This window comes from Gadus macrocephalus, chromosome 22 (genome assembly GCF_031168955.1).
Source record: "Gadus macrocephalus chromosome 22, ASM3116895v1".
In the NCBI taxonomy this organism is placed as follows: Eukaryota; Metazoa; Chordata; class Actinopteri; order Gadiformes; family Gadidae; genus Gadus; species Gadus macrocephalus.
In genome coordinates this window covers 9,337,358-9,355,197 of record NC_082403.1, presented here as the reverse complement: position 1 = coordinate 9,355,197, position 17,840 = coordinate 9,337,358, and the positions used below count along the sequence as shown (strand labels likewise).

Sequence of the window (17,840 nt, the reverse complement as noted above, 5' to 3'; positions counted from 1 at the left end):
TAACGTTTTAATTCCTTTTCTTTGGGATGTTATGTCTCCAGTCAGATTGCTAGAGGTTTTTATTTTGTATTTTTAAGTCAGACCCATCCAATGAAACCCACCTGGCAGACTAACTTCTGGTTACTTTTGATCATATATATATATATATATATATATATATATATATATATGTGAATAACTATTTAAAGTTGATTTATTTATTTCAATTTTTTTGTGCAGATTACATTTTTAAATAATCTGAAATGCATTATTAACAACCACCAATTCACGATGTGGATATATATATTGGTGCTATAATTGGCATTCCTCTAATTTAAGCTTGGTGGCTGACAAAGCTCAAAGTAATGCTTAGCACTCGAAAGGATGTTGCATTACCACAAGCTACACAGAAGGCAGACACCTCAGTTACACTTTCCTCTTGTGGTTACTGTGATACGTGCTATTCAATTGGTTTTTAATTCTTTCAATTATAGACATAAGAACTTCATATAACTTTAGTCATAAAAGTCAGCCAGGATGTTAACAAATAATGAAAAGAGAACAAGAGACTTCAGCAAAATAATATTTATGTTTAGTATATACCATATATATATATAACTATATATAAATCATAACAAAATAAAAAAATTAACCATTAAATAATCATATTTACATGACATTTTACATAACAAGCACATCGATTCAGAGCACACAACTCAAGCACAGCCAAAACACACACACTGAATATAGGATGGGCCTATTTCACACACACAATGACCAGTTGGTCCATAGCAACCAGGGGAATGTCGTTCCCTATAGTTCAACCATAGGCATACTTGTCCGAAAGGCTCTTGTCATTTGGAGTCATCTGTCCACTGAGCTTCATGAGAAGTTTCACAATAAGGCCGGCCTTTAGGTAAGAAAAAACAACCACCATCAGTTTGCTATGAGTGAGGCAAAAACAGTTCTCATACTAAAACCTACAGTATGCCTTCTTGAGACACTATTTCACAGATCCAAGCTAGAAATGTTAACTATTAAAGGAAATTAACACTTTAACAGTAACAAAAAAGAAGAAGCATCATAAAATCAACCTTCAGTCGTTTTGAGTCATTTCATTAATCCAGATACTTACATTGACACTAAAATACACCAACATTCTACACAGTTATGATGCACCTCAAAAGCAGAACTTGTGAGAGGAGCATCAAAAGGGGGCACCTGTTTTGTGTGGACGATGATGTTCATCTTGTTCTCCACGCTGTGGATCTGGAAGTATAGGTCTGCCTGGCCCAGCTGCCACATGAACCCCCCGTACTCCAGGCTGATGAGAAGCACCTGTGAACAGACAGAGAGAGACGACCTAAGCACAAGCGGCCCGACACCATTGAAGTGTAGGGATCTGAACACACAGGTATAGACGCATCCCTTGTAACGCCATGTTTGATCAAAAGTCTTTTGGTTTTTATCCCCGCTATTTTAATGGCGTATCTCTTGATTTGCATCTGCATGTTGCAAAGCAATGTTTGAGGCTTTTTCACAATCCAGATGGACGGAATATTTTCAGAATATGAAATTCAAATGGATTTCAATTTCTTTTCGTCCAACAAATAATCCTAATCCTATACAATTGTTCTTAGACAGTGAGATACTACCCGTAGCAGAGACATAATTCAGCGAGCGACTCCCCAGACCCCAACCCCTTTGTCCAACAGTCGACAGGGCCCCGGCCCCCATCCAGGGGCCGCCCCCTGCTCACCTTGGTCTCCATGTTCATGAGGTGCAGGCCCTTGGTGTTGACGCCCACCATCACCCGGATGACCTTGTGGTTGCTGGCGCTGGCCTTGGTGTACACCTGCCCTGTGAAGAAGGCTGCCCCGTAGGTGGGGACGTCCCAGCAGTTCTGCAGGAAGAGCCGCTGTAGGTGGTGCATCTCCTTGCTCACACCCTCACTGGTGCTCAGGGCCTGCCGGGGGGGGGGGGGGGGGGGGGAACAGGGGCGGGGGGCGGTTGGTTCATAAAGAAAATAGGGAGCGTATGTTGACCAGTGTGGTTTTTCCTTGGTTATCGTGCCGGGCGGTGAAAAGTACCTTGTATTCGTAAAGGATCCTGTTGGTCCAATGGTACGCCTTGCTTTTCACTTTAGACATTGGAACTATAGACCGGAGGTTTTCTTCACTGTTGACAAAACAGTGACAAAAACATTAATAATAATAAAAACATTTTATTTTATTGTTTCCAACAGATTTTTTTGAATACTCACACACTCGTGTCTGACCACAAGCAAATGAAGTGACCTCTAGGCTATAGTACCCCACAGTGCCCTCACGGTCATGTATCAGTGCTCTTACTTCAGGAAGCCCTGCTTGTGCTTCTTGCTCTCGTAGTTGCCGTAGATGATCTGCAGCAGGAGGCTGGCCAGGGTGATCAGCTTGCTATCCGGGGAGGGGAACATGCCCTTGAGCAGAGAGTGGCGGGCCTCGTCGAACAGGATCAGGATGGACAGCGGATCCTCCACCTGAGGCAGAAGAACAATCCAGGTTGAAGGAGGAACGAGACGTGGTTCTCTTCCACTCATACAGTAGGCCAGGTCCACCCGTCAGCCTCGCGGGCTCACGATGTCCCATTGAAATGACCCAGCTCCATATTGGTGTTGGAGCATAGTATTGCTAGTTATTGTGTTGGTAGCAATGCTGTGTGGGTAATTGTGTGATCTTGAAGGGATTTTTCATATGCAGAGACATTGTTGTCTCGGTGGAACTGCCACCGAGATTCTCCTGTGAGACGTGAAAAGAAACGTGTTTCATTTCCCCAAGTTCCGCTATATTTACGTTCATTCAGGATTTTACATTACTACAACTCCCTTGAGTCCTCAAAATGTAGTACAGCCAAGAAAAATCCCATGATGCATCCTGATGCAAAAGCACTGTTCATTTCTTGATTTAACACAAATCCACAAGGGAGTATAAACCAAATCTACATTCTATATCTGCATGTATTATTTTTTCACAGTTTAGTACCTTTGCTGGTAGTCAAATATACTATAAAAAGAAATATATATACATATATATATATATTAGGGCTGTCAAGTGATTAAAATATTTAATCGCGATTAATCACATTAATGTCATAGTTTAACGATTAATCGCAAATCTTTTTTCTATGCTAAATATCCCTTGATTTCTTTGTCCCATTGATTGTTCTCATTTTAATGCTCTTATCAACATGGAGAAGTGCATCGGCTTGCCTTGTGCATATGTTTTTTTATTGATAACAATATTGGCATATACTGATCAAAGCAGGAAGATACAAAAAAAAGCCTATAGTGCAATTAAACGATGAACATACAAACATACTGCCTTGAAAATAGCAGTCAGGCTACTGCTTCTTTGTTTTGAGCAAAAGAAAAAATAAAAGAAAAAAAATTATATATTTATTTTTAAATATGAATTAGCGTTAATCGCGCGATAAAAAAATAACGCTGTTAAAATTGGTTTGCGTTAACGCCGTTAATAACGCGTTTAACTGACAGCCCTAATATATATATATATATATATATATATATAATATATCAGGAAACATGTACACCCTAACCCGGTAAACATATCTGTGTAAGCAGTCTGGACAAGGAGAGGAGGGTCCAAACACCTGGATGCCTGTCTGGACTGTTCGGTCACTGAGGCACAGGGAAGGCCTCTAGATGGGCACGGCACTTAACCCCACATGCCATATTTACCAGACCGTACCTTCTTCTCCACGTCCAGGGGCAGCCTCACGTCCCTCCGCAGGAACAGCTGGGGGTTCTCCCTCTGGGGGTCCAGCACCGTCAGGTCCGTCACGATCTCCGTCCAGATGCGCAAGTGCTGCAGGGGCTTGTGGTACGGCTTCAGTTGCAAGTCTGTAAGCACACGCACACAAAACGCACACAAAACGCACACACGCACACAAAGACGAATACACAGTTACCACATTTATCTAGATTGGTTTGGTATGTTGACCTTTAGAGAGTAACTAGACACCGAAATCAAAACGTTAGCAACCGGCCCATCGGTCTGATTGGTTAAGAAGCGTTGTAACCTTTAAACCCAAGGGAAATTGAAAACAGATACAATTTATTAATGAGCAGGAATTAGGCAGGCTGTGAACATGGGGATTGAACCGAGTGCCTTTTGGCTGGGAACACCCAAGCTCGATGCTTTTGAACCATGGGTTGGAATCCCATAATTATTTTTGTATGAATGCAGCCATGTCTTGTCTATTTTATTTGAACATTTGAAAAGGCAATACTGTATCAATAAACAACATACATTGGGCTCAATAAATACATTTAAGAATCACACAATTTTGACATGCAACTGAGAATGTACAAATCTTTGGTGGGTCCCGATTCCTGATCCAAAAGTTCCTGTACGGGTGGGGTCAGTGTATGACAACGTTTGGGAACCCAACATTATCCTATCCATGACCTATCCATGACCACCGTTCTCTAAATCAACCCCCAACACATGGTAGCCGGCCCTCTGCCTTTTTGCAGACTCACTGAGGTTCTCTGAGCAGATCCAGATGGTGAAGTACTGCTGGCTCTCCTGCGACAGGCGCATGCCCTCCATGATCTGCTGCACCGTGGTGTTGTTGCCGTGCTTCAGCTCCACCGAGCGGTAGGAGCCGTCCATGCGGTAGATGCGCACCTTCTCGTACTGTGGAAACACCGGGGTTAAACGCGTGACTCAATGGACCCGATCAAGGCATATTTTAATGTTTCCATCAGCGACTGCGATTGGTGTTTGGTTTTTTTTATGGGTAGGATATAGCAGGAGAGGAACCCACAGGTTTGGTGCTGGCCTGCTGCAGTAACTTCACCGTCTCCTCCCACTCGTTCTGCTTGTTCTCCTCACACACCTGCAGGGGGGAGCGCTTCTGCTGGTCCTCGATGTGCTGGGGAACCAGAAAAGAGTAAATAACATAAAAGGAATAGTCTACATGTGTCATTGGAAAAAACAAAAGAAAGTAAAAAGCACCAAAAATGTTAACAAAAAGGCTTCTTTTTTCATTTTCCTCAAAACGCTTATGATACTCCAGGGTACCCAAGCCTCGGCTGGTCCTCGGTGCTGCTCACCCGGTCTATCTCAGAGTGCTGCAGCAGGAGCTTGACGATCTCAGAGTGTCCCCCGCGGGCTGCAAAGTGCAGCGGGGAGCTGAGCTGTCCATTGAGCAGGTTGGGGTTACACTTCCCCTTCTCCAGCAGCAGACTGGTGGCCTCCACCTTGCCATGCCTGAATGAACACCAAACGATGAGTGGGAAAACGTGATCCACTATGCATGACAAGTTATATGTGCTCGACGACCATCTAGGAGCACTTATGTTAACCACTACGATGCCCATAGAACGTCAACCAGAATCTTGTTACTATGCTAGAAATATAAGCGACGGATTGCTTCTTGAAGCCTTTATAACCCCGTGCTTATTCCGACAAAACAACAATGCAAAAAAAAAACATAGCCATCACACGTTTGTTGTGCTACGCTCGTCCAGCCACCTCTTGAGTCCAAAAACCGACCAACAGGTTCTAAGCTAGTTTAGCCTGGTTGAGCCAGAGGACCGACCAGCTGGTGCTAAGCTAGCCTAGCATGGTGGAGCCAGAGGACTGACTAACAGGTGCTACGCTAGCCTAGCCTGGTTGAGCCAGAGGACCGACCAGCTGGTGCTAAGCTAGCCTAGCATGGTGGAGCCAGAGGACTGACTAACAGGTGCTACGCTAGCCTAGCCTGGTTGAGCCAGAGGACCGACCAGCTGGTGCTAAGCTAGCCTAGCATGGTGGAGCCAGAGGACTGACTAACAGGTGCTAAGCTAGCCTAGCCTGGTTGAGCCAGAGGACCGACCAGCTGGTGCCAAGCTAGCCCAGCTTGGTGGAGCCAGAGGACTGACCTACAGGCGCTACGCTCATTTAGCCTGGGGAGCCAGAGGGCCGATCAACAGGTGCTAAGCTAGCCCAGCCTGGTGGAGCAAGAGGACAGACCAGCAGGTGCAACCCTAATAACCCTAGCCCGGTTGAGGACTGACCAGCAGGCGTAGTGGATGGGCGCCCAGTGGTCGCTGTCCAGCTGCTTGACGGAGAAGCCGCTGTCGAGGAGCTTGGTGAGCAGCTCAGTGTCTCCCTCACAGGCGCTGCGGTGGAGGGGGAAGTCGTCCACCCACTGCCGCTCCCTACAGCACAGACAGGAGCACGGTGGTCGGAGGATTAAACACACGTTGTAAAATCGCTTTTGTTTGAATAAGACTTGAGCTTGCAATGAGAATCTCCCGCCATTTTTCTCCAGTGAAGCCATATTGATTTAGAGCAGGAAGAAGATAAGGGTCTTAATGAAGCAGTGGGGAGATTATTGTATGTTGACGAGAAAATAATCATGTTGAATAATAAGCTATGTCTAACATTTTCAATTAACAATACATCAGACGTTCTCATTAAAGTAAGTATTTTGCTCTTGCTCGAATGGCTGAAGAAAACCGAAAACAAGACATGTTTTAAATGAGTTTGTTCCTCACTTGTCTTCTGAAACGCTGTTAGGTCCATGCTGCCACTTCTCTCTTTTAGGAATCTGGATTTTGGAGTAGTCTGGAGCCCCGAGTCCAAAGTAAGGGTTTATGATCACTTTGTCCACCTACAAATAAAATCAAAGAGAGCAGGTTTAAAATCCACAAGGAAGTACTGCGGAACAACAACACCAGCCGGGTTAATGCCTCATCAACAACTTCAACCATAAAATCACATGCGATGCTCCATGTAAACTTGGGTCTACTGTGAGCCTAAACCAGGAGACAAGCACTAGCCTAGACCAAGCCGGCGTTGCGTCAGTAAACCTCCTTTGCGTCCCCCCCCCCCCCCCCCCCCCCCCTCACCCGGTTGGTGTACTGCAGGTCCGAGCCGTAGAGCGGGTTCAACACGCACACGTCCGCCTTCTCCAGCGACATCATCTTGCTGCGGACCTCCAGGGCGGTGTAGCCCATGTGCAGCCCCTCCTCCTCGCTGGGCCCGCGCTCAGGCCCGCTGGCGTACGCCGGGTTGCTGACCGTCGTCTTCACCCTCTCCACCGGCGCCGGCCGGAACAGTGCCGGGATGGCGTGGGGTACGGTGTGCTGCGCCGCCAGCCATCTAGGAGGGCAACGGTCATGAGTATTAAAAGAAGAAAAAACTGCACCTTTTCCTCAATCAATCTGAGAGTCAATGAGGTCTTTCTTCAAGATGTCGTTGAAAGAGACGGCACCCTGGATTCATCGCACCACCAGGTTGTTTTGTGCGCCCTAGGGCTTTGTCTATGTATCCTAACCCTATATCAGCGTTCCTGAGGCGTCTACCAGTCTATCAATGGCGTGATTGACTGTACACGATTTGCAAGGCCGCCATAATAACAATGGGGGGGTCCAAGTTATAAGAGTGGGATGCAGCACAAAAAGTGGTTGTCCATTGTCATAAAATACCTAACACACAACATTTCTTTATAACTGAGCTGAAAGCATTTCAGTGTTAGGTTGTTATAAACATTCTTAGCATGCCATTTTTAGGTCCCCTTTAATGTATTGTCTCTGTAGTCACTAAAAAGCATAAATCGTCTCATAAAATAGTTGGATAAAAACATGACAAGAACATTGGCCCTGGACAACAACAGTTATGCGTGAAAGGGGCTTCAAACCCATCCCGTGAACTGCTCTGGTCTGTCTCTCAGCGTTGGCTCATTGGTCGCTGCTGCGGAGGTGCGTACTTGTCTAAGGCCAGCAGCATCCTGGAGGTGACTGAGGAGAAGTGGGCGCTGGTCTCACTGCACACCCTCATCATGTCCTGAAGGCAGTAGAAGCTGGGGCTCCCCGCCGTGTAGCAGGGCTTGCTGTTGTCTGCGCACACGCACACACACACACACACACACACACACACACACACACACACACACACACACACACACACACACACACACCAAGCCAATTGGAATAAGAGTACTGCTGTGAAATCAGATGTGGGACAGGGAGGAGTGGGGGGGGGGGCTGGGCGCTTACCTTTGACACCGAGGGGCACGATAAAGAGGGAGACCTCTTTGCCTTCATTGTCAGAATTGAGGGTGAATTTCTTCATGTGCACCACACGCTTCCCTGTATTGAGTCAATGAATATAAACAAGAAATGAAACTGCTGCAAATTGGTTATCTTTACAGTTTTTGGTTTCCGGCACATGCTCTGAGCGGTATCCCCACTATGAGCTCTGCTATAGCATAGTGGGACTGCTTGATCCAAGATTATATCGGACCCAACTCACCTATGAGGCCTTGGTTATTGGATATGGTCTTGGTCATCTCATCTACATAATTCAAAATAGATCTTGTTCTGTCTCCCCCGGCAGGGATCTTTGCTGCTAGAAGAACTTTCTTTCTCTTCTTTTCTTTCCCCTCCAGTGGTACTTCTATCAACAGAATCTTTACAAGAACATAACACAACACGGAGGTAGGTCAAGCCACAGCCTGCTACCTTGAAGTTGGGAGACTGCTACTGCAGTATTATTCTAAGGTTTTTGTATATGGATTTGGTACGTAATTGCTTTGAGGAACAGATGATTTATGAAATACGTGTAAAGATTAATTTCCTTCCATTCTTTTCCTTCCTGCCAAGCTGGAATATTAGGCACACATGAATTCTATAGTTCCATTAATTATTAATTCAAACGATAGCATTAATTCAAGTCACTTATTGGAATAAATCAATCTAGGGTTGGCATTTCTGACTTCACTTATATTCTATAACTGCATGCCCTCTGAAGATGTAATCAGAATGATTTCGTGAATAGCTTTATTCAGAAAAGACATTTAAACAGTGAATTTACCTCATATGACTTTGCTCTGTATTCCTTTGAACTTAAGCTGACTTGATTCTTCGGGCGAATGACTGCAACGAACACCTCTTCAAGGTTGTCCTGGTTGCCCATGGTGTAGCCTTCACCTCAGTGCCTTGTGTACATCCTATACAGCGATTAATGACTAGGGAGGCGCATGTCTGAAACAAGAAATGTGTGGATGAAAAGGAGATAGATAAGTAAAGAAACGACATTACGCGTATCCCCACATATGTTGATCGCATCAACACAGGAGAATCACTACGAAGCAGGTCGTAGAAATAGATGGAAAGGTAAAAAAGTTTATATTTTTAAAACTGAAATCGATATAGCCATATCGTTAATAGGGAAATAAGTTGACTTTTAACCCCGCACAATAAAAATGTAACTATTTTTATAACAGATCTGAATTGTTTATTCGTACTTAAGTCACGCCCCGGAAACTAATCGCCCTGTTGATTTTCATCAACAGTTAAACGCAAAGTTTAACATATCGAGATTAACTAAAGAAAAGTCTGTACTTTCGTCTGGAAAGATGTCCTTATGTTGAATCATATCATAGGCTTTCATAAACGAATGAGCTGCATCATGGACAACAGTCAACAGACTCTGGTCGCTTTCCAAAAATAAACACCTTCATCTTACCTATAAGTTGTGCATTCTCAAAGGTATGCAGGACAAGATAGTCGAAAGATAATTTCAATATATATTCCATTGTTAAACGACGCCATCGATCTTACTTTACTCCAAAAACTATACTATTCTTGTATGCCTAAAGGCCTTCATCGCTCAATGTGTTGCCGACAGAACGGAGAAGGAAACTGAAGAGGGTCCGGTTGGGTGTTCGTGTTGATAACAGCCTACTCTGGCGGCGGGGTGGACATATTGCATTTCGCATGTTATACAAATGACACAATTTTTAATTATATTTCCTAGTTTAAACCGTTTTTGACATATCATTGTCCAATATAAACCTAAGCACGCTGTATGTACTGTAGGCCTATATTGTATAAATGCATAAACTGTCATTTCGATCTGCCTCATGTGTATAAAGAAACCTTTTAATCATTATATATTCATTCAACCTTCTTTACATTCTGCAGCGTTGCATCAATTATATCTATATTTTTATGTGTACATTGTGAAATGGTTAGATGTACCTTTATTAGCTTAGTTGTCCTTGTTTTTGCTGCATGTCTATTAGGAAAAACCTGAGTTAAATTAAAATATCTATACTTCTGCCGGTGTACAGACTTGGCACAATCTATCTGATGACTGACTGATAATATACTTTTTATAGCGCAAATGCTATAGGTATGTTGTACGTTATCTATTTTAAGAGCCATCAACAATTCTGTTATTAAATACGTGCTGTGAAGGTGTGCCGTTCAGAGTTTTTAGACCTCCCATCTCCCCCAATGATTAAAGAATATCAAAGCGTAAAAGTAAAAAACTTTTAAAAAGAAACATTTGACACATAACAGCAGCGTTTATTTAGGCAGCTAATGCAAAAATCTCCATTTAAACAAAATATCCCACACAGCATCGGTGTGTCAACCAAAATAACAAAAACATTAGAATATATGGCAGGCATCCTGATTCCTGACTAAACAAATAAATCTCTAAAATATTCCCGGCATGATTAAATATCTTTGGATTGGTCGAGAGTGGAATCAGGGAGTAAAGTGACCCCACCCCACCTGAAGTGCTTCCATATTGACATGGACAATATTGTTTCCCTCCACCACCCATCCTCCCTCCTAGCCTCCCACCACCAATCTCCCATCTCCCCTCCGTCCTCCCCTCCCAGAACCTAGGGTTGGCTCTCCTCCTTGCATTGACTCAGCACCTCCTCCATCTTGCTCTGGATCTCCTCCATCCTCTTTTTCCACTTCTGGGCCACCTCCTCCTCGTCATCCTCCGTCACCGCCGTGTAGGCCATGAGCGCGATGAGGCCCTTGTGGAAGAGGTCGCACAGGTGGGAGCAGCGGTGCTCCATCACGGTGCGGTTGCACCCGCACTGCTCCAAGTACACCAGCAGGAGGGGCCGGGCGAACGTGGTCTTGATCCCCATCACACCACGGTAGTAGATGTCCAGGCTCTGGTCCGCCTTGAGCTGCTCGTAGTTCTCCTTGAAGATGCTCATGTGGCGGTCGGCGGCGTCCGGGTTCTTCTTCACCCCGGTCACCATGTTGCCGAAGGCAGCGTACTGGTGCTTGATGAACTCCTCATACTTGCCGTAGGTTTCGTTGACCTCGTCGATCCGGATCTTCTGCAGGCACTGCCGGTTCTTGGCCGAGATGTCCTCCATCTTGCAGTGCAGCGCCTGGAAGTCCTTTTCCAGGGCGTGGGCCTCGTCCCCCTGGAGGCCCTTGCGCAGCAGCCTCACCAGGGGGGAGATCATGCCGCAGATGGGGTCGACGGAGGAGGCGAAGGACGTGACCTTCTCCACACAGATCAGCACCTTGACCACTGTCTTCTGAATGTCTGCCATGGCTCCTGCTTCACGGCCGCTCAGCTGCTCTGTAGTTTGAGATCTAGAAATGTGGGGTGGAGACTGTAGAAGGATCACGGAAACACAGTTGGTTTTATAACATTGAGTGACGCACGAAACCCTTTGTATTACCTGTTTATCACGAAGAATAACTTACTGAAAAGTGGGTAGTTGTAGGTGTGTCTTAGGCCTAATCTTGGGCCTAATCTTGACCGTTACGTGAAGGATAAACACATTTTTTGGAAGTGTTGTTACCTTTCCTTTACCTCGTCGTGTTACCTTGCGACGACATGGACGATCAACGCACCAAACGATCGCAGAATGCGTATGGCATCCCTGATCCGTAGGCGGATGCGTTGTTAGCAACAAGTCCATTCCAGCCCTTAGAAAGCAACTTCAATGTGTTTTCATTGTGATAACCAATTGCCAATAGCTTTCATTGTAAGTGAAATCACTGAGACGGTCATCAAATAGCCACCTAACCAATAATGCCTTTCCACCTAAATTAGTTTATGGAGTCATATTCTGCTTGGCACCCTCAAAAAAAAATAAAAAAAATCTTCTACACCCCTCGCGGTCGACTTGGGATCTGTCGGCGGTCTACTGGTAGACCGCGATCGACTGGTTGGGCACCCCTGATTTAGAGGATTAGTGCTATTCAGGGTTAGTGCCTTGAAGCATGAAAAACAGAGTAAGTTTCCGGTGTACCCACACTAGGCCAATTAATGATGACTGACTGATAGTAGACTTTTTATAGCGCAAATGCTTTAGGTATTTTGTACGTTATTTTATCCCATCTCCCCCAATGATTAAAGAATATCAAAGCATAAAAGTAAAAAACCTTTTAAAAAGAAACGTTTGACACATAACAGCAGCATTTATTCAGGCAGCTAATACACAAAAGCATGGTCTCCATTTAAACAAAATATCCCACACAGCATCGATGTGTCAACCAAAATAACAAAAACATTAGAATATATGGCAGGCATCCTGACGATTCAAATAAATCTCTAAAATATTCCCGGCATGATTAAATATCTTTGGATTGGTCGAGATTGGATTCAGGGAGTAAAGTGACCCCACCCCACCTGAAGTGCTTCCATATTGACATGGACAATATCGTATCCCTCCCCCCACCCCTCCTCCCTCCCAACCTCCCACCCTCCCACCACCAATCTCCCATCTCCCCTCCGACCTCCCCTCCCAGAACCTAGGGTGGGCTCTCCTCCTGGCAATGACTCAGAACCTCCTCCATCTTGCTCTGGATCTCCTGCACTCTCTTGGCCCACTTCTGGGCCACCTCCTCCTCGTCGTCCTCCGTCACCGCCGTGTAGGCCATGAGCGCGATGAGGCCCATGTGGAAGAGGAAGCGTAGGTGGGAGCAGCGGTGCTCCATCACGGTGCGGTTGCGTCCGCAGTGCTCCAAGTACACCAGCAGGAGGGGGCCGGCCGAACACGGAGCCCTTCCCCATCACACCACGGTAGTAGACGTCCAGGCTCATCATGTCCGCCTTGTCCCGCTCGTTTATCCTCTCGAAGGTGCTCATGTGGAGGTCGGCGGCGTCCGGGTCCTTCTTCACCCGGGCCACCATGTTGCCCAAGGCGGCGTACTGGTGCTTCATGAACTCCTCGTGGTTGTCGAAGGTCTCGTTGACCTCGTCGATCCGGATCTTCTGCAGGTACTGCCGGTTCTTAGCCGAGATGCTCCCCATCTTGCAGTGCAGTGCCTGGAAGTCCTTTTCCAGGGCGTGGGCCCCGTCCTCCTGGAGGCCCTTGCGCAAAAATGCCGCAGATGAGGATGATGGAGGTGGCAAAGGACGTGACCTTCTCTACACTGATTAGCACCTTGACCACTGTCTTCCGAGTGTCTGCCATGGCTCCTGCTTCACGGCCGCTCAGCTGCTCTGTAGTTTGAGATCTAGAAATTTGGAGTTGAGACTTTAGAAGGAAACACGGACACAGTTGGTTTTTATATCATTGAGTGACACATGAAATCCTTTGTATTTCCTGTTTATCAGGGAAAATATTCAATGTATTTTCATTCTGATAACCATTTGCCAATAGCTTTCTTTGTAGGTGAAATTACTGAGACAGTCATCAAATAGCCACCTAACCAATTATGTCTGTCCACCAAAATTAGTTTATGGAGTCATATTCTGCTTTGCCCCCTCATTGCTGCTCGGTACATGATTGGCTGCTTGCCGTTGCTTCCCTGTCGTCATTGTGTTAAACCAGCCAATAGCGCGCAAAGGGAAAAAGCCAGCTTGGTGATTGGCTCCCGCAAAAACGTATCGGAAGCAGAAAGAAATGTATTGCTCTTCTCCAGACCCTTGTGCAGGGCGAACTCAAATCGCAGGCAGAAGGGGCGGGCCTACCCAGTCTACCAAGTGGGTGCTACATATTGGTGGTGGTTAGTGAGGTCCCCCCTTCACTTTAGGCGTCTTTGAGTGTTATTAATTATTATTATTCTTCATGTTTAACCTCTGTTTTCCTTTTATTCCTAGTCTGTTTTACATAGTTTTGAATGATGACTATATGCTCTGTAAGGTGACCTTGGGTGTCTTGAAAGGCGCCTCTAAATTAAATGTATTATTATTATTATTACCAATATTCACAAACAAGGAATCATTGGAATGCTTCGTCCATGCCGAGTTCAAAGCATCCTGTCTTCGTTTTGCGCCATTATGGATTTTCCGCCATCTTGGTTTATGTCAAAAACCTTCAAAATGCATCTCTTGTCACAAATGCTGTCCAATCATCTCGAAACTTGGCACAGATTATCTTCAGGCCATGCTAGATTTATTGAATAGATTTTTCAAATTCAGAACCGTTTGGTCGCGACAGCCAACAGCCTCAGAAGCTCTTTGACATATCTTTACCAAACTTGGTACATAGACCCATGACATCATCATGGGGACTCTCATTCAATTTGACCTCTAGGGGGCGCTGTAAATAATGAAGATGTGTTTTAACACTCTTTTTCAAGTTTTCAATCTTCATGAAACTTGCCATTTATGATCTTCGGACCAAGCTGAACAAATGTGTCAAAAATCTTTTCCAAATTCAAAACCGTTTGGCCGTGACAGCCAATCAAACTTCAGGGCAAAGCCACCAATCAGGAAATAAGCCAGTTCTAAGGAACTTGGCTGCCAGTTCTCAGGAAGTTGGCTGCCAGTTCTCTGGAACTTGGCTGCCAGTTCTCTGGAACTTGGCTGCCAGTTCTCTGGAACGTGGCTGCTCCCCTACAACTAGAAATTTGCCGTTGAGACTGTAGACGGAAACACAGAAACACAGTTGGTTTTATATAACATTGAGTAACACATGAAACCCTTTGCAGGGTTGCCAACAGTCACGCCCCCGTGACTCTCACGCTTTCACCATCAATCACACGCTGTCACGCACACGCGAGAAATGTCACGCCAAAATAAAAAATCCTCCCGTTCATTTTCTGCGGGAGCAGACTAACAGCCGTTAGTGTTAGCCGTTTAACATCTACCTACCTACAACGTGATCACGGCAGTATTCTCTGATCGTTGATTCGCTGAAAACGCACCTGATACTAAGTTGCGTTTGAAAAGGTCAGAGAGAGTTCAGAGCCGGAGTCGGAGCCCACTGATCGCGACCGATTCGTTCACAACGAACGAATCCCGAACGTGAACGACAAGAACTCGTTCCCTAAAACAAGAATAACTGGTTCTTTGATTCTTTTTTTTTTAACATAAAACAAAAATATGGTCACGTGAATAAAATATACAAACGAACAGAGCTTTGTCTCCCCGCGAGTCTACAACGTTCTCAAAGATTCAGCCAATGAGAGGTAGCAATGGTGTTGCCATGGCACCTGGGTAAACAAATGACAAGGCGGTACCGTCGAATTTGCGCGCTTTCTCTTTCTGACGTATCTTGGGTCATACATTTCGACGTGGGGCCACTAATATATCCCCCTACATTTCCGAAAATAGACTGATGTAGAATGGAGCAAAGGCTCCATTCTACATCAATTCAAGAACAAACAAAGAAATTAAACTGCAGTTCCGTCATCCAATCAGATCGCGTATGCAAATTTAAGCACTATGACGCGACTCGGGCTCTGACGATACTGGAAAGCGGGAAAGCGGGTCATCTTGCCTCGCAACAAGCAGGAAGAAGCGGGAAGAACCCGGCGAAGCGATTTGATTGGCTGACGGATGCCTCTGCAAAGACTACTCCCCCGGTGCAGTGGGCACGAGGCGGGCGCACAAAAGCCTCCGTTTGCTGGGCTGACCCTAAAAAAAACCGATTCAACACAAACATAAATAGGTATACATAAATAATGTAATCTTGTGAGCGAGTAAATTTACATTGGTGACAGTGGTGTTTAACACCAGCTACGTCCATGCAAAATATAGCAACGTATCATTAAGTTGCAAAAACGTTTGAAAAGTGGCACAGGTCTTTAGGCTTGATTATTTGCATTAACATGATGAATCTATAAAAAGCAATACGGCACAAAATATTTCTGAAAACTAATATAACTTCACTTCGTTTGAACGTGTACTGCTCTGCCATTTTGAAGAACCCGCCCAGTGAACGCAGAGGATTGTGGGTAGTTTTGGCTCGTCTAGGATGCAGCGATGCATCCTTGAAAAATCTCAAAAACAAAGGACGCAAAAATGGCGCGGCTTTCGAGTGTCCTCAACATTGGAACAGTGCTTGTCGGCGTTCTATGACGTAGCGTCCTTAAAAGGGCGGCCGTTGAGCATGCTTCCTTGACATTGGGAAACAGCCACGAGCCACCTCCGATGCATGCTCGGTGAAACCATGGACATAATAAAGGATGGACCACGGACTGGAAAATGGCCGCCCATTCATTCCTATACAAACTGCTCAGTGGCGCAGGGTAACATACAGGAGCGATTGGCTTCCGCGTTATGCGGCCAAGACACGTGGGCTAGTCCGTGACGTACCGGATGCAGAAATATAGAACTGATACCGTAATGCACCGCTTCTTTGTCTTTGGATCTTTTGAATAAATGGATCAATACATGATGAATCACAATGATCGCAAGCAGAGGACCGTGAGAGTTATTGAGCAGCAGATGAACCAGTCCAAAAATCGGACACGTTAACGGAGCACTGAACTAGGCCCTCTCGGATGCCATTTGTTTCACTAAGACTCCTTTCAGCTGCACACCAGCGAGATAACGGCTAATAAAACGCTTGAGGTGGCGTTTTGAAAAGAAAAAACTTACATTTTTTTAGGACATGGCATGAAGGTAATTATGAGCCTTTGGTTGATATCCAGAATTTTTTTGCGGAGACACAATCCTGTTCCCCACTTGTATTGGAGTGGACGGCGATATCTACTTCTGGGCCGCCTGAAATGACGGACCCCGTCCACAGCCAGCTTAAACAGCTGCAATACCAGGCTTGGCCTCTGAGCACTGGTGGATTGCGGAAGTATGCGCCTATCCTGCTGGGGGCCTATCGAGCACGCATCAAGAACACTTCCGGGTTTTACGACAGTACTACTCGCTTGATGCGTGCTTCGAATTGGAAGAGTAGGGTCCGACTGCGTCCTGCGTCCTAGAAATATATGAAGGTATTATTGTAGCATAAGTCTTTAGCACCTGTAACTGCAGAATTTGAATGCGTACACTAAAGTCACAGTAAATTTGAAGTCGTATATATTTATTTTGCATGTGTACTCTAAAGTCACAAATGTGTAACAGTACATTTGTAGTCGTAAAAAAAATATAAATATTTTTTATACCATTGTAAACACAAAATAGGGTCTACGAGTACGCTAATCTGTGTTACAGGTGCACAAATCCTTTTGCTACAATTATTGCAGCGCAGTTGGTGCAAAACACATTCGCACACCCGTGTTTCATAATCTGAGAACATGCCCAAAAGGTGTGCATTCGTAAACCCAAATTTGAACAAATGCATCAGAAGTTGCACATCTGTGAACGCTATGTTAATTCAGCATTTTAATGAGCGAGCACAAAACCATTTTACAACTGCTCGAATCTGCTCCTGCAAGTCTCAGCTGTGGTTTTTTTTGCAGGTTGTTTTGCAACACCCCTAGGTGGTAAATGTGTAGCAAAAGTATTCGTATCCGTAGATGACAGAGCGTCCGTGAGCGGGACAAAATAGTCCCGCCCATAATTTCCTAATCCAATGGGATTAGGAAATTAGAAAATGGGAGACACAATCCTGTTCCCCACTTGTATTGGAGTGGACGGCGATATCTACTTCTGGGCCGCCTGAAATGACGGACCCCGTCCACAGCCAGCTTAAACAGCTGCAATACCAGGCTTGGCCTCTGAGCACTGGTGGATTGCGGAAGTATGCGCCTATCCTGCTGGGGGCCTGGGTGAAACGGCGATATCGAGCACGCATCAAGAACACTTCCGGGTTTTACGACAGTACTCGCTTGATGCGTGCTTCGAATTGGAACAGTGCTCGGGCAACGACTGATGACGTTTCACGAGTCCACGAGCATGCACAAG

General features: G+C 45.4%; 3 protein-coding genes across 5 annotated transcripts; all 3 read right to left on the bottom strand.

The window, feature by feature from the left end:
• Positions 1 to 549: 549 nt before the first annotated feature.
• Positions 550 to 9,704, bottom strand: krit1 (KRIT1 ankyrin repeat containing). Of its 2 annotated transcripts, XM_060042771.1 has the most exons (17): positions 9,498 to 9,704; positions 8,844 to 9,013; positions 8,283 to 8,439; positions 8,027 to 8,119; positions 7,738 to 7,867; positions 6,878 to 7,130; positions 6,524 to 6,639; positions 6,041 to 6,184; positions 5,096 to 5,252; positions 4,807 to 4,914; positions 4,520 to 4,676; positions 3,726 to 3,877; positions 2,331 to 2,497; positions 2,070 to 2,157; positions 1,739 to 1,945; positions 1,201 to 1,317; positions 550 to 889 (listed from the first exon to the last, which is right to left on the bottom strand). In XM_060042771.1, exons 2-17 carry the CDS (start codon positions 8,943 to 8,945, stop codon positions 800 to 802), a joined length of 2,238 nt encoding a protein of 745 aa, XP_059898754.1. In that variant the 5' UTR covers positions 8,946 to 9,013; positions 9,498 to 9,704; the 3' UTR covers positions 550 to 799. The 2 variants fall into 2 exon arrangements, with proteins under 2 accessions (XP_059898754.1, XP_059898755.1); XM_060042772.1 differs by lacking the exon at positions 8,844 to 9,013 and having other exon boundaries at positions 9,498 to 9,693.
• A 617-nt stretch (positions 9,705 to 10,321) lies between these two features.
• LOC132450757 (protein rapunzel-like) lies at positions 10,322 to 11,866 on the bottom strand. 2 transcript variants are annotated; one of them, XM_060042852.1, is made up of 2 exons: positions 11,613 to 11,866; positions 10,322 to 11,389 (listed from the first exon to the last, which is right to left on the bottom strand). In XM_060042852.1, exons 1-2 carry the CDS (start codon positions 11,636 to 11,638, stop codon positions 10,666 to 10,668), a joined length of 750 nt encoding a protein of 249 aa, XP_059898835.1. In that variant the 5' UTR covers positions 11,639 to 11,866; the 3' UTR covers positions 10,322 to 10,665. The 2 variants fall into 2 exon arrangements, with proteins under 2 accessions (XP_059898835.1, XP_059898837.1); XM_060042854.1 differs by having other exon boundaries at positions 11,602 to 11,858.
• A 566-nt stretch (positions 11,867 to 12,432) lies between these two features.
• On the bottom strand, positions 12,433 to 14,560 carry LOC132450762 (protein rapunzel-like). The gene is given in 4 exon segments (XM_060042859.1): positions 12,433 to 12,790; positions 12,792 to 13,128; positions 13,130 to 13,740; positions 13,962 to 14,560. Coding segments are annotated over 3 exon segments (663 nt in total). The 5' UTR covers positions 13,222 to 13,740; positions 13,962 to 14,560; the 3' UTR covers positions 12,433 to 12,556.
• Positions 14,561 to 17,840: the final 3,280 nt, after the last annotated feature.